The following is a 14,128-nucleotide window of genomic DNA, read 5'->3' as shown; positions in this document are numbered from 1 at the left end:
CAATAAAATATAATGCTGATGAAAGAGGTGAATGAATAAAATTATAGTAAACAGAAATGTATGAAAAGACATAAACAACAGCACCTTGCCACTACATTAAACAGGGCTGAAAATATACTCCAGAGATGGGTATATTATCACATCTGGTAACAAATGGCTTGGTGGACAAATTGAAAACAATATATTTACAAAATGCCATCCACTGTCACATACAAAAATTTTATCACTACTCAAACATAAGCTATGATTATATAAAGCACTATGGACGTGAAAACAGCTGGACTTTTGAACTGTACACTCAGTTACAGTTCCACTCCACCCCAAGAAAACCAAAAGTCATCACTTACCCCTGAAAAATTCCATTCTGCTTGAGCATATTTTCGTAACATTAAAAAAAACATTTATTGTAATTTACTAATGTTTCCTTTTACTTGCAACAACATAACAGATACAGTCAACTCTCGATTATCCGGGCTAATGGTGGGGATGGAAGTCACGGTTAATCGAAAACCCGGTTAAGCCAAATTTTATTATACGGGCTGGACGACTGTGAAGGGTCGGAGTTCGAGTCCCGGTAGGGTCAAGAATTTTAACTTCTCCAAATCGTCCAGACCGGCTCTGGGGTCCATCCAACCTCCTATCCAATGGGTACCGGGGGCTCTTTCCCCGGGGGTAAAGCGGCCGGGGCGTGAAGCTGACCACTCACCTCCAACTAGTGCCGAGGTCAAGAAAATTTGGATCTATACATCCACTCCCCCACACGCCTTAATGGCGTAGGGCTTAATTCGTTGAGCAGAGGAACAACTTTACCTTTTACCTTTTAATACCTTCATAATACTATAGACCTACCTGTATTTAAATTTATTCATCCTCATTTCTATGTCATCTCATGGCCTATTTAATACTTTCTTTACATTACACTCAGTATGAATTAGTTATTTCAATCACTGTTCAACAACATCCAGCACTTTTTACGGTCACACTTAACACTTAAAATAATTTAATACTGTCTTTTGCTTTTTCGCGGCATTTTCCTTTTTACGGATANGCTTCCTTTTAAACCCCGACATTTTGCTAACGCACTTGAAGATCTATATTAAGAAACTGATACTTACTTTCACAATGCACTCTCACACTGAGATGGTACCGTTAAATAACCTGGGGCGGTGTATTTGTCCTTGAAACTTTCCAAAAATTCTTGCATTCTTTCACCCCCACCCTAGAACATTGTGTTCGCATAACGGGACGAAATAATGCAGAGCTCGGTTCACACTAGTGCGAAAATAGTGTTACAACTCACCATGTGAAACAAAAGTGAATGAATATTAAACAACATATAAACTTAAAAAAAAAAGCCCCGGTTAAGCCGCAAACCGGTTAATCCGCCCCCGGATAATCGAGAGTTGACTGTACCTACTTATCTCACATGACAAAAAAAATTCTTTCCTGGTTTTACTGGTTAATATCAAGTGAATAGTTTGGACTCACATTTAAGGAAAAGTCTGATGTTGAAAATTTAGCTATTTGCATACCCACATCCAAAAAAATGGAGACAACACAAAATAACAACCTTGCACGCACCTGTTTCCATAAGCCACATCAAAGTTTTCTATACGAATATCCTGTGCCCGGTTGTTTCCTTTATCTTCCAGCTTAGATTCCTTCTTGCTTGTGACTTGCGATGCTGTAGCAGATTCAGGACGTATTGCTGACACAGTGTTACGGCTACTTGCAGAGTCTTGACTTCTCCTTTCTTGTTTTTGTTGCAACTTTGCTTCTGCTTTCTCTAATTTCTTTGCATCAACTTTCTATTAATAAAATAATACACTGTTAATACTACTACTCTTCCTGCTGCTGCTGTAGTACCCATTTCAGAAGTTGATATGACACAGTTCTATTGTAAAAAAAGTTTAAACATAAAAAATGTTCAAATGAAAAAACTATTATAATAAAATAGCACTGCTTTATACAAACATAACAGTTGTTTCAATTGCATCTATTTTTGAACATACAAAATAATATTTAACTCACTAGTCCATCATCTCTTGACATGACCCAAATACTTTTAATGTCTTCAATATTATTTTCCAGGTTGGCCGCCATGCTTGCTAGATGAACTGGTGCATTTAGAACCTTTGCTGATCCAGTATGTAACATGCTTCCTTTTTCAGGCTTCATTATATGAAGTAGTTTATCACAGATATTCCTAGAAAAGATCCATTTTTATCATGCGCCAATGCACGTATTACCTAAGAAAGCAAAGAATTTATTTACCAGCAATCAGCCACATTTTTCTATCAATGTTAAACAGTCCTGTTTTGAGCTTAGTTCTAAATTTCAATATAATTATCCTATAACTGTTACCACAGAAATAAATTCATTCATTCATTTATTTTCACATCATGGCTCCAATCACCTCCCCATAGGGCTGAATATAAAACATGATAGCAAATACCAAAACATATCTGAATACAGTAGAATTTTCTGACCATATTGAAACACACTTTTTTTTTTACCATCCTGTTCCTCAATTAATTTCATCTTTCTTTCTTTTGATTCACATACATACCATCATATTCATAATCCCAGTCAATCATGAATGCACCTACCTTTTTACTAAAGTACATCTTCATGAAAATCCCATGCATCTAATATGATTTGAAGTTTTGTCAGCTACTTAATCACAAAACAATACATAAATGGAGATTTGAGCACCATATGTACTTTCTGTATTTTGAGGCTTAGCCAGAAAAACTACAAGCATATCAGGTTTATTCCAGCTAACTTGTTGATATCTCTGACAAGTTTTACTGTTAGCTCTAGAAGTAACAATTCTTGTTCTCCTTCCTCCATATTTATAAAATATTTTCAGCCAGCTTTGCATAACAATTGCAATTAAAACCCTACTGGTGGAATTTCAGGAATAGTATCAACTGTGTAAACATTCTCATGCGATGTGTATGCCCTCCTTGATGGATGATGTGCATACTCTTCCTTTTCTGTCTCTGTTTTCAGTGTTCAGGAAATCTGTTTAAGTGATGGTAAGAAAGTAAATACTGTTCTCAACGTCAAAATCTAGATCTGCTCAGTATAAGATGTGCCCAGACTGTAATAACATGAAATCTGCTACATTTTATGCTACATTTATGCTGCATTTGTGTACAAATGGAGAAAGGTGGACACAGTATTTATTCAAGAACAAGGGAACCTGGTTCAAGAGAACAAAACTGACTTGGCAGAATAAGTCCTAGTGACATACTTTCAGGTACATAGGTTTTCAGTCCACTGCTGTGATGGAATTGGATATGAGCTGAAATACATTTGCTGACTTGCATAATTTGTCAAGAGGTGTATATTAAAATCCTTACATTAGTCACATAGGTGTACTGGGCATTTATGTATGTGTATGAATGAAAGTTTGGAAATGACCCCCTGAAGAGGAATGAATTTTAAATAATGAACTGAATAAATGGGGGGGGGGACATGCAGTAGAATAGTTCGTTGAGTCAAAAGGTCATGAGTTTGATTCCTGAGGAGGTCATTGCATTTTTCAATTGACCTAATCCTTCCAGCTGCACTAAGACCCTGGGGTCGACTCAGTCTCTTAACTGAAAAGAGTACCAGGAATCTCCTGCAGGTAAAGGTACGACCAGTGTGTAAGACTGACAACCTCACCACCACCACCACCTGTGAGCTGACTGTCTTAGAGAATATGGAAGCCTCAATGTCTCACAACCATATGGGCTTCAATGGCCTGTTATAGGGATAGCTTCACTTCCTTTTTCTTTTGCTGAAGAAATGGACTAATTATTCTAAAAATACATGACCTTCACACATGACATGTTACACTTCTTTCATTATGTGTATTTTGATTTGTATATTTGCATACGTTCTTCAGTCAACTGTATCTTACTTAGTTCATGTATAACTCTGTAATGTGTAACTCTGCATTATGTTCATAGCAGTATTTCAGTCTGCATAAAATACACACTGACTTATTTCGTACATGTCTTTTCAAAGTGGGATATGCTGGTGGTTTCATGTGATCTTCTAGCTAATTACTGAATGTGAAATATCAGTATGATGGTAACATTTCATGCTGGAAGAGTCATGCTTCAGTACAATGATGGTCAGGAAGAGGAGGTTAAAGTAGAAAGAAATAAGGTAAAGGGTAGAGAAAGAGGCCTATTATTTTAAAATGTCCAAAGCTATTCTTTTACAGAATCGTATGATAGGATTATCATCCTTTGTGGTCTAATTATAAATACACAACAGAATTGACTTCCTTGCCCCATTAAACACTTTACTTTATAATTAAAAATATATGTACTGCATTTGACATGTAAGTCCCTCTAATACCACACACACAGAATGAAGCAAAACATTAGAAACAGCTGATTGTCACCTAATGTCCATTTCTGATTTCTCTTCTGCAACTTCGTGTAATACTTCTCCAATAGCATCATACAGCTCTCCACTGTCCTCAAAATCATCTGCTCCACTAGTTAAGATACCTATAAAAGCATTTACGACGAATTACTACTTAAAAATAACACAAGACAAATGTCTTAAAGCTGAATGGCAATGAAAAAATAAAACCACTGTGCACGGTCCAAAATTAATAAATATAAATATAATTAATATTAATAAGCTTATACAAAGCCATTCATGTCCATTCTGCTAAAACTCATAATAACAATACGTACCTTCTACATACTGGTATAAATCATCGTCAATTAACGGGAATTCGGATTTAATATATTCGCTGCAAGCTGCCATGTTGCAGGATACACACACAGGATCCACAGGACAGATGCAGTGTGGCCAACATACAGCGAAGAATTTATAGTGCGGGGAATATATTTTAATAAATGAAGTGTAACCATAAAAATATGCTTCTAACACTAAATATGTATTTAAGAATTTATATTGTCTTTTGGGAATTAACTGCGGAAATGTTTGGTATATATATATATATATATATCATTCTTCACGCCGCTCGCGTTTCAACATTCCCGCACGGGCAGCATATACACAATTATAAATTCACAGTTCTAGCTGGTACACGATTAACAGAATTTATCCGCACTTCACGAGCAATATCATTGCATTGCACCTTTCAGAAATCGTATGATAGTATGGATGCAAAGAGAAATAGTCTTCACAAATAACCATCTGTGTTTTCCAAAGCCCTTGGAACTAGGTCCGTGTCTTGAATCGTATTTACGATACAATGTTTTCATGGCGCTTGATTACAAAAGAATATACTGTATTTTAAAATTATTTTCGCTTTTGACTAAAAAGGTTTAATATGGTGCCTGTGCTCAAATTAAACACAATTCCATGAAGACGTATGGGGGATAGAAGTGTAACCCAACTATTCTTGACATCAGCACTAGATGGAACTGAGTGGTCAGCTTTAGGCCCCAGCCACTCTTGTCCCTAGGGAAAGAACCCTCGGTACCCATTGAATGGGTGACTGAATGGACCTCAGAGCTGATCTGGACACTGTAGAGAAAATAAAACTCCCTTGCCCATACTGGAAATAGAACTCCAACCGTCCAGCCTGTACCCAGAAGTTCCTGTGGCTGATGGAACATAAAATATTTACAATGACTTACTTCAGTGGTTTGACATAATACTCATTGCAGTGATTATTTATAATTGTCTATATAAATGACCCCTCACAGAAAACCCTAAAATACTGGGTTAACTATAGTATACGAAACTGTTGAGTGTTGCTCAGTATGGCAGGTTTGAATAGTTGCCTGCTTTGACTGCAGAATGTCCATAGTGAACTGTCTGCAGACATGCCTCGCATTGAACCTGAAACAGGTGGTATGCTTATCAGAGGTTCCCTATGTGTGGGGCATACCACCCTTGTAGGAAATGGACCAAGTGGTTTCCTTGGGGGAGGGGGGCCATCAGTATGAAAAAAATATTTTAAGCGAAATATGCACAAACATTTTTAAAATCCTTCTCTTTGTTCAAGTGGTTTAGTTGTCATGCAGTAGTACAGAGTTCAACCTCCTAGAGCTGGAAAGCTGTCTAGAGTAATACAACTGTTCTCACAAACCTTGTGAAGCCATTATATTCATTGTGTGTAAATCGGCAAGTAAAGAAATTTATTTTGTATATATTCTTCATTAATAGCCTTTGATGTGTTAAGGCATAGAAATACTCCAGTGACAGAATACGATGCGTTAACAATTTAGATCCACAGTGTAGAGACGTAAAACATACTTCCAATATTTACGTGTAATCGTTACAGTACAGTAAAGAGAACTAAGTGGTGTTTTCTGAACCACAGAGTAATGCATAAATTTTAATGAATATAAATACGAAACTTGAGAACGAACACTCAGCAAATAGTAGTTGGAATTGTATATCCAAACCAAAACTGCATATGATGAATTATATTTGTCTTTCAGTTTCACGAGTGTTGTAACAGTGAAGAATGACCTCAGTGTGCTTCGTTGCAGTATCTTAGAAGCTGACAATGTGAAGCCAAATGAACTGAAGTGGCACCTTGAAACAAAACATTCAGAAACTGAGGGGGGAACCTGAAAAATACTTCCACAGAAAATGAATTTTGTATCCTACAAAAGTTTTGTTAATACTGTAACTGTATCATCCAAAGCCCCGTTAGCATTTTATCATCATACAGAATAGCCCAGAAGCAGCAGCCACACATGATTGCTGAAAAACATGTTCAGCAGCTTTGAAATATACTGCTATTAAATCTCTCATTCTTGACAGATTGCTGATATATCAGAAGACTTAGCTCCCTTATAACTCTCTCACAACTAACTTCTAAATGTGTCTTGGTTATAACATCTCGGCATGGACCGAGTAGAAAACACAATTCATCCTTGTACTCTTATTTCTGTGGGAATGTGTCTGTTTGCGAAAGTGTTACCTAGTAATGTCTGCATATACTTGCTTATTAAGAATCTGTTGTCTAGACAGGAAAGGTTCACTGCTTGTTTTGGGGCTGTTACCCAGTAACGGCTCTACATGCTACAATATGTAATAATTTTAAAAAAAGAAAGTACACTCATAGCTGAATTTTCTGTCAAATCTGTTTTCACTTGTTCTAGAATGAGGGCATAAAATTTATGAAATGTTTTAAGGGTGGGTTGCAAAGCGGCCTCCGTAGTCTAGAGGTAACGTTCCCACCTCGTGACTCGTAGTACGCGGGTTCAAACCCGGCGGAGGTCGTGGAATTTTTAAGGGTGGAAAAATTCAGGGAACAAGTCCTCCGGGAGGGACTTTAAGCCGTGGGTCCCGTGTCGTAGATTTACGCCACGCAAAAGAACCTCATGTCTCTAGGAGACCTCTGAGCAAAATTAGGCCAAGTTTCCCGCCCAAGCAGTTTCCAATTCCTCCGGTAGATGGGGAAACTATCAGGTACCACTGCCAGAGGAGGGGGGACCTCTCTGACAGAAAGGGACTAAAGTATTAGATACCACTGCCAAGTAGAGGGTAGAAACCTTGCTGGCAGAAAGGGACTAGGAACCCCTGCCAGAGGAGGGACGACCTCGCGGACAGAAGGGGACTAACTATTATATACCACTGCCAGTAAGAGGTTGGAACCTCGCTGGCAGAAAGGGGCTGATAGTAAGCACCAGTACCGGTAGGATATGGAGACAGTAGAAATTAAAAGGGGGATGCACAATGGACCAGTAACCGGTCTAAGTGCATGGGGAAACCCACCCCCTCAATACGGAATACTGAAGGGTGGGGTTCAACATATACAAGTTTGGGAACCTCTGGTATGGACAGAACAGGGTAATTCCATTCTCAACATAGGAAGGCACAAAATTCCACTTGACCTCTTCAAATGGTACTGAAATTTAATTAGGTATATAACCCATCATAGAGGCATGTCACCATCCCACTTATTAGTTTNCACCACTGCTTAGCTGCCTGGAATCCAACCCCTAGTCACAGGTTTTGCTGCCACCATCTGATCAGGCCGTCTCTCTGGGATATAACCCATACAAGATGCCTTCTCAGGATACAAAAATACAGTGGTACGCTAGATTCATATCCAATCATACAGAGTTCCATGGTAAATAGGAAAGAGATATCTCACTGGATGTATGTGTTTAGGAACCTCATACTACCCTCACCAAAGGGGGCTGGATAAGCACGCTGTGACAAATTATTTACTACACTGTATGGGGGTTGGAACTTTAATAGTGGCAACACTGCTGTACGGACGCCATGGAACGGAACCAAATAATGTCGCTTATACATACCACACGTTAGTTACATACATACCTTACCTCAGAGCAAATGGACTCTCCCTTCCCACATCATGTGCATGCGTAGTGACAAGAACAACAGAGCTTCCTGTTAGCTGGCGGTCTAATGTAGTGTTGTGACGATGTTTTCGAAACAGGAACAACGGAGTTGGATAAAGACTGAATGTGCCAGAGGTCGTACAGCACAACAGTGTCATCAAGGTCTTCAAGAGGCTTGCGGGGAATGGGCATTGCCTTACAGGAGTGGCAAGGTTGGTAAAAGCCTTCAACGAGGGACACCAAAATGCGTTGGCCAGGTCGTCCTAGTGTCAGTGAATAAGTGTATACTCTTTCCGCGTTACTGGAGAGTGATTGACGCCATACAATTCGTGAGCTGGCCTGAGACAGGATTAACGCATACGACTGTGCTTCACATTCTGAAGGAACGCCTGGGCATGAGAAAAACTGCATCATGATAGGTTCCGCATGATTTAACAGAAATGCAGAAATGTCAAGCTGTGGCTGACTTGTTCGATCGATGGGGCTGGGAAGTGCTGTACCTTCCACAATACTCCCTGGACTTAAGTCATCCCACAAAATCACATCACTGGATCCTATTCTAAGCCTTTGAATCCTGCTTTCTTCAGTTTACTTTAATATTACACATACTCACCCATCTACTTCAAGACTCCCAAGTCACTTCCTTTTCTAGCTATTTGATCTGTCACACAGTAATGACCACACAAAGGGTTTGGGTTGGGAGCAGATTTATTTGTCACTGATTATTCTTTATCTGCAAATGATTACAACAGTTTACGAGCATTTGCAGGGTTTCACAGTCAACAGAGTGTCCTTACATATAACCTCTGGTGACACAGGTCTAGGTTGCAAGCTCTTTCATCACATACTCCTGAATGCATTCTGTCACTGCTGATGCCATGCTGGCTCTGGTTCACCAACTTACATTGGTTTCTTGCACACTGCCCAGGCAATGCTTCTCTGAAGGTACCTCCACTACTGTGGGCATGTCAGTTACTGCAAATGTTTTATCATGATGTTGCCTAGCAACTGACACCTGTGTGACATTTCTGATTTCAATTTAGGTATCACGTAACATTGCTCCCTCCTTACAGTTGCTTGTCCTGAAGAGCGTCCGTGCATACTAACATTACCTTTGCTCCTAGAGGGCACCACCACCTGGCAGATCTTAGACCTCCATCACTGATTGTGCCAAGTGTCATACCAGCACTGACTCTTAAAGGTGGGGCTGCAATGAGACTGTCCTTCTGCTTCAGATGGTGTCCATCCTTCATTCCCTGTAAAATCTGACCCATGGCATCATCATCCAGCTGCTCCTTTCTCAGTGCAATACATTCTGCCTGACATGGCCCATTAGAAGGTGGACATTAATGTGGTTTCACCCTTGGCAGTTTCCAGCCATCCTAACAGGCAACTTCCTTGGGGACTGAAATGACATTGCTGGACATAGTAGCTCTGTGGGTGGGATTCCAGCCATGCCATCACATCTCTCCAATGCTGAGCCAGTACCATCTCACTGTTACCCTTCAAGTGGAGGAGAGATGTGGTCACACCCTGGAGTGTCATAATGGCATTTCTACCTCACCCAGATGCCGCAAGTGGCACCCCAAATTTACAGATACATTGCAAATTCGTTCAATTTCGGTGACAAACATCCTAGTCCTCAGAGGGTGCTGCACTAGGGTTGGTTCTACCAATGCCTCCTTCAAGATTGAGAGAATCCTTCCTGATGCGATCTGTGGGGTTTAGAGCTGGGTCAGTTCTCTATCACGCTGTCCTGTCTGACCTTGCTATTGACACTGATACTCCAGTATGAAGGGGCCTGATCTGTGATTTGACCTCCACCCAACCCATGGTCTTTGCCTACTGTCACTTCTTTCCGTTGACACACCAAGTGTAACATGAGGAGGCAAAAGTAATGACACCAGTACCTTCTTCCTTGCATGATCCCATACTCGCTCCTTGGGTCCTGGTTAACCTCCACCCAAGCAAGTCTTCTGGAGGCACCTCTGTCAGCAATCTCCTAAGGCAGCCAAGGCCTACACACTGCAAGCATATAAGATGTGCAGTCCTGCAGCACTTGACCCCTCACAACCATTCTCATGGAGTAATTTACCACTCACAGTTTTGCTGGCAGTTACTGCCTTGAGCTCCAGAGCCTAGTTCAGGGCCTTGTTGAGCACCTTCTTGCCACCTCCGTCCCTTGTCAGGCTTCATCTTCTGCCAGTTGCTTTTTGAACTCCTTCCTTATCCCTTGTATCTTAATGCCAAATAACATGAAAAATACATTTCTGGTCAACAATTAACATTCCACAATCCAGCAATCCCATTTCTAACACTAGTGTCACATGTCACTGACTATGCAACAGGGTTGACACTGATTATTCTTTATCTACATGATATTACATAAGTTTCAAGTACTTAAAGGGTTTCAACGCCTGTTAGATTATACTAACTTGGATTGTCTGGACGTCATCACAGGTCTTGTTGCTAAATTACAAGTTTTCCCAGCATGGACTCTCAGAATCCATTCTGTCTTCAGCAACTGTAGCACTGGCTCTGGTTCACTGACTTACATTGAACTGTTGCGGACTGCCTAGACAAGCTAGACAACGCCACCTCCTACAACACCTTCACTGTTGTGGGTGTGTTCATTGCTCCAGATATACATGTTTTGTTATGACACTGCCCAGTAATGGATATCAGATATTTCTGCAACTTTGAAAGTCTGAATTTTTGGTATGTCACATTAAAGCACCATATTACAGTGATTTAAACTGGCTGAAAGGCTGACAAAACAAATAACCACACACATATGATTCAATAAAATTTTTTACCTTTCCATTTCATTCTTCCCTTACCCACAGTCTCAGAGAAAGCTACTTCCTCTGACATATAATACAGAAAACACATTATGATACTTACTAACAAGCACTTTCTTTTCCAGCTGGATTTCTTTTGTCTTTACTGAGTTAACATATCAAGCTGAGAGAGACCTGGAATGAAACTACAGATCTCTTAACTTTTGAAGTACCTAATATTAACGATGAAGTGTCTCTTCGGAACTGTAAGATCATTCACTAACAGCTTGATAAATTCTTGATACTACAATTAATTAAGAATGGTACTGTTAGAAATCAAAGTACTGATGTCAACATTTTCATATTGTCATTTTCAGGTTTTATCATCACTGTTTAAAAACAAAAAATCAATATGTTTCAAAGGGATTAAAATATATGATCAAATGAATAAATGACTTATTACTTGCAATTCCTCTTACTGCACTCACCTCCAGCTAATGCCGAGGTCAAGAAAATATGGATCAGTACATACACTGCCCCATACACCTTCACGGTATAGTGCTCAACTAGTTAAGCACAGGGAAAACTGTACCTTTTACCCCTTATTGCAAACTGTTAACTAGTAACTAGTAACACAATTTGTATAATATTACTGGGATTCTGTTAAGTAAGCTGCAGCTGTCAAACAGGAATTCCAAAGATACACTGACTCAACCAGAAACAAGCACTCTGATTTATTATGTTCTGTTCTCTGATATATTCTTAGTTACAAAGCATTACATTATTACAAACACAAGTATAAAGTCTGTACATCATCAGATATTGTCATACTCTACTCATTAAAAATCTTCAGCATCCAAACATTGTTGATGTTGAGGTTACATATGGTTCATATTTCCACTCTGGAAATACACGACCGTATAGATGCATAAGTACTGTATCTTGAGATTTCAGCTGTCCATCAAACACACACTTCATATGACCATGAGTACCTGGAATAAAGGGAAATGTATGTAAGTTAATGGTGTAGGGAATGAATTATTCTCAGTCGATCAACCATGCAAAGATGCAGTTAGTATGCAACATTTCAGAAACTGTCTTCACTCCATCATCAGGGACTGTGAGATGAGCGGTGTGGCCACACACTGTATTTATGTCACACTGTCTGCTCTTAGCTGTCCCAGCAGTGACTGCTGAGGGAACAATGGGTGGAATCAGGGAGTCAATCTTCTCAACCAATGTTCATCAACCTCTGGCATGCTAGCTGTCAATGGTCCTTCATTATGCTTTCTTGATGGTCCTCCCTTGTTTAGGCATGCTGGTGGCTGGGTATCATGATGGTTTACACTGTATCCTTAATCCCTGCTGATGTTGTCAGCATGTCGCCAGATCTGAATAGCATCCTTCACTAAGAAGCACATGTAGCCTCTTGTACTAACTATTTTTTTAAGAGGTTGATTGTCCGAGACTTCACTACATATTGTCAATGTGAACGCTTCAAATAATATACCACAGTAAGCTAAATACAAGAGAGATCTAAAAGGGTAAGATCATTTTATTTTAGAAGACTTTTAATCATACCATTATAACATTACAAAGAAATCAAGGCACATACTTGTACTGTCTTTCAACAGAATCACCTTGCCTATTAAGACATCTGTCACATCTGAGATTATCTGTACCCATGCAGTAAAAGCCTCAGTTCAACCCCAATAATCAACAACACACTTGAGAGCCCACACGTGTGTTGAAGAGTCTTCCAGAAAGGTGCTGCTTTGATCACCATCAATCTAGGCCATTAAAATACCCACTTTTCTGAAAGGCGCTTCAACACAGATGCCGACATTCAACTTAAAGTGCGTCACTAGCTACTGGTGTTGAGCCAGACACGTACAGCATAAGAAAATGGATAATCTCATTTCACAGTTGGACAAATACCTTAATAACTGAATTATGTTGAAAAATAGCACAATGTGTGCCTTGACTGCCACACATCATAACCAGGGCCCAGATTTTGATGACATGTCATATTTTTTTCCTTGTATCCTATGCAATGATCTTAAATATATAAATCTTGGATATGAGCTGCTGGTTACAGAAATGTAAATTTTATATGCAATTTTTTGTCATTTTTTTACATTTTTAGGTTTAAGGTCATTTTTCCATTTTGGGGGTAATTTTTTGAACTTTTAAGGGTATTTCTTGTCATTTTTGGCCATTTTAGGGAATTTTTCTTCATATGTTTTCTGAAATGTGAATAACATGGAAGGGAAGTGTTCTTTCTTTTCTCCTTTAGGTTATTTTTTTGGATTTTTTCAGTCATTTTTTTAATATTTTCAGGTCATCAAAATCCGGGCCCAGCATATTACATTTTTGGGTCATATTTTAGGTCATTTTTCTGGATTTGTTCCGTCATTTTATAAATATTTTCAGGTCATCAAAATCCGGGCCCTGGTCATAACAGGAAAATTAAGTCAATGGACCTCCATTGCATTTCTAAATATCACTACAAATTGAAATTTATTGGACTCCAACAAAATGGGTGACAGTGAACACTACACTTAAATAAGCAGTGAGCAGCAGGGCTCAGGCTGGCAACAGCAACATATCTTGTTAACATGCTTACACATAACATGTAAGAGAATATAAATCAAGGTTATTATATAATGTAAGTGTGACTGGATAACTATATGCATTTTCAATTCTTCAAAAATGTGTCTCTTCCAGATTTGTGTCATAGTAAACAGTAATATGGACCAGTGAAAAGTCTCTTGTGAACATGGTACTGAACCTTCAGATTCCATAAAAGGCATAGAATTTCTTGACTAGCTCAGCAACTAGTAGCTTCTTATGGACTCTGCCTCATGGAGTTAAGATAGCTACATCATGGGTAATTCTAAGTCAAAATGGTAAGTGAAGGAGGATAAAATGTCTCATCTTTCCCATGACTGTTGCAGAGTTTGAGTATCTGCCATTAAATGCTCTAGAGTATGAATTTTACATTCTAAATCAAAGTCAAAGGTGGACGAAAACAAGAGT

General features: G+C 39.1%; 2 protein-coding genes across 2 annotated transcripts in view; both read right to left on the bottom strand.

Moving 5' to 3' along the window:
- Positions 1–4,862, bottom strand: part of LOC111872542 (ATP-binding cassette sub-family F member 3) — a 30,592-nt gene extending 25,730 nt beyond the window's left edge. Inside the window, exons 1-4 of the mRNA XM_023866567.2 lie at positions 4,707–4,862; positions 4,406–4,514; positions 2,032–2,206; positions 1,582–1,808 (exon numbers count right to left, since the gene is read on the bottom strand). Coding sequence (XP_023722335.1) covers positions 1,582–1,808; positions 2,032–2,206; positions 4,406–4,514; positions 4,707–4,779 — 584 coding nt within the window. The 5' untranslated portion in view covers positions 4,780–4,862. The remainder of the gene's footprint in view (positions 1–1,581; positions 1,809–2,031; positions 2,207–4,405; positions 4,515–4,706) is intronic.
- Positions 4,863–11,799: 6,937 nt separating this feature from the next.
- LOC111872543 (pre-rRNA-processing protein TSR1 homolog) overlaps positions 11,800–14,128 on the bottom strand; it is a 39,416-nt gene continuing 37,087 nt past the window's right edge. The window contains exon 13 of the mRNA XM_023866569.2: positions 11,800–12,081. Within this exon, the coding sequence (XP_023722337.1) occupies positions 11,939–12,081 (143 nt within the window). The 3' untranslated portion in view covers positions 11,800–11,938. The remainder of the gene's footprint in view (positions 12,082–14,128) is intronic.

The sequence above is a fragment of the Cryptotermes secundus genome, unplaced genomic scaffold (genome assembly GCF_002891405.2).
Source record: "Cryptotermes secundus unplaced genomic scaffold, Csec_1.0 scaffold690, whole genome shotgun sequence".
NCBI classification, from domain to species: domain Eukaryota; kingdom Metazoa; phylum Arthropoda; class Insecta; order Blattodea; family Kalotermitidae; genus Cryptotermes; species Cryptotermes secundus.
The sequence above is the reverse complement of the archived record's forward strand: the minus strand, read 5'-3'. Positions and strand labels throughout refer to the sequence as shown.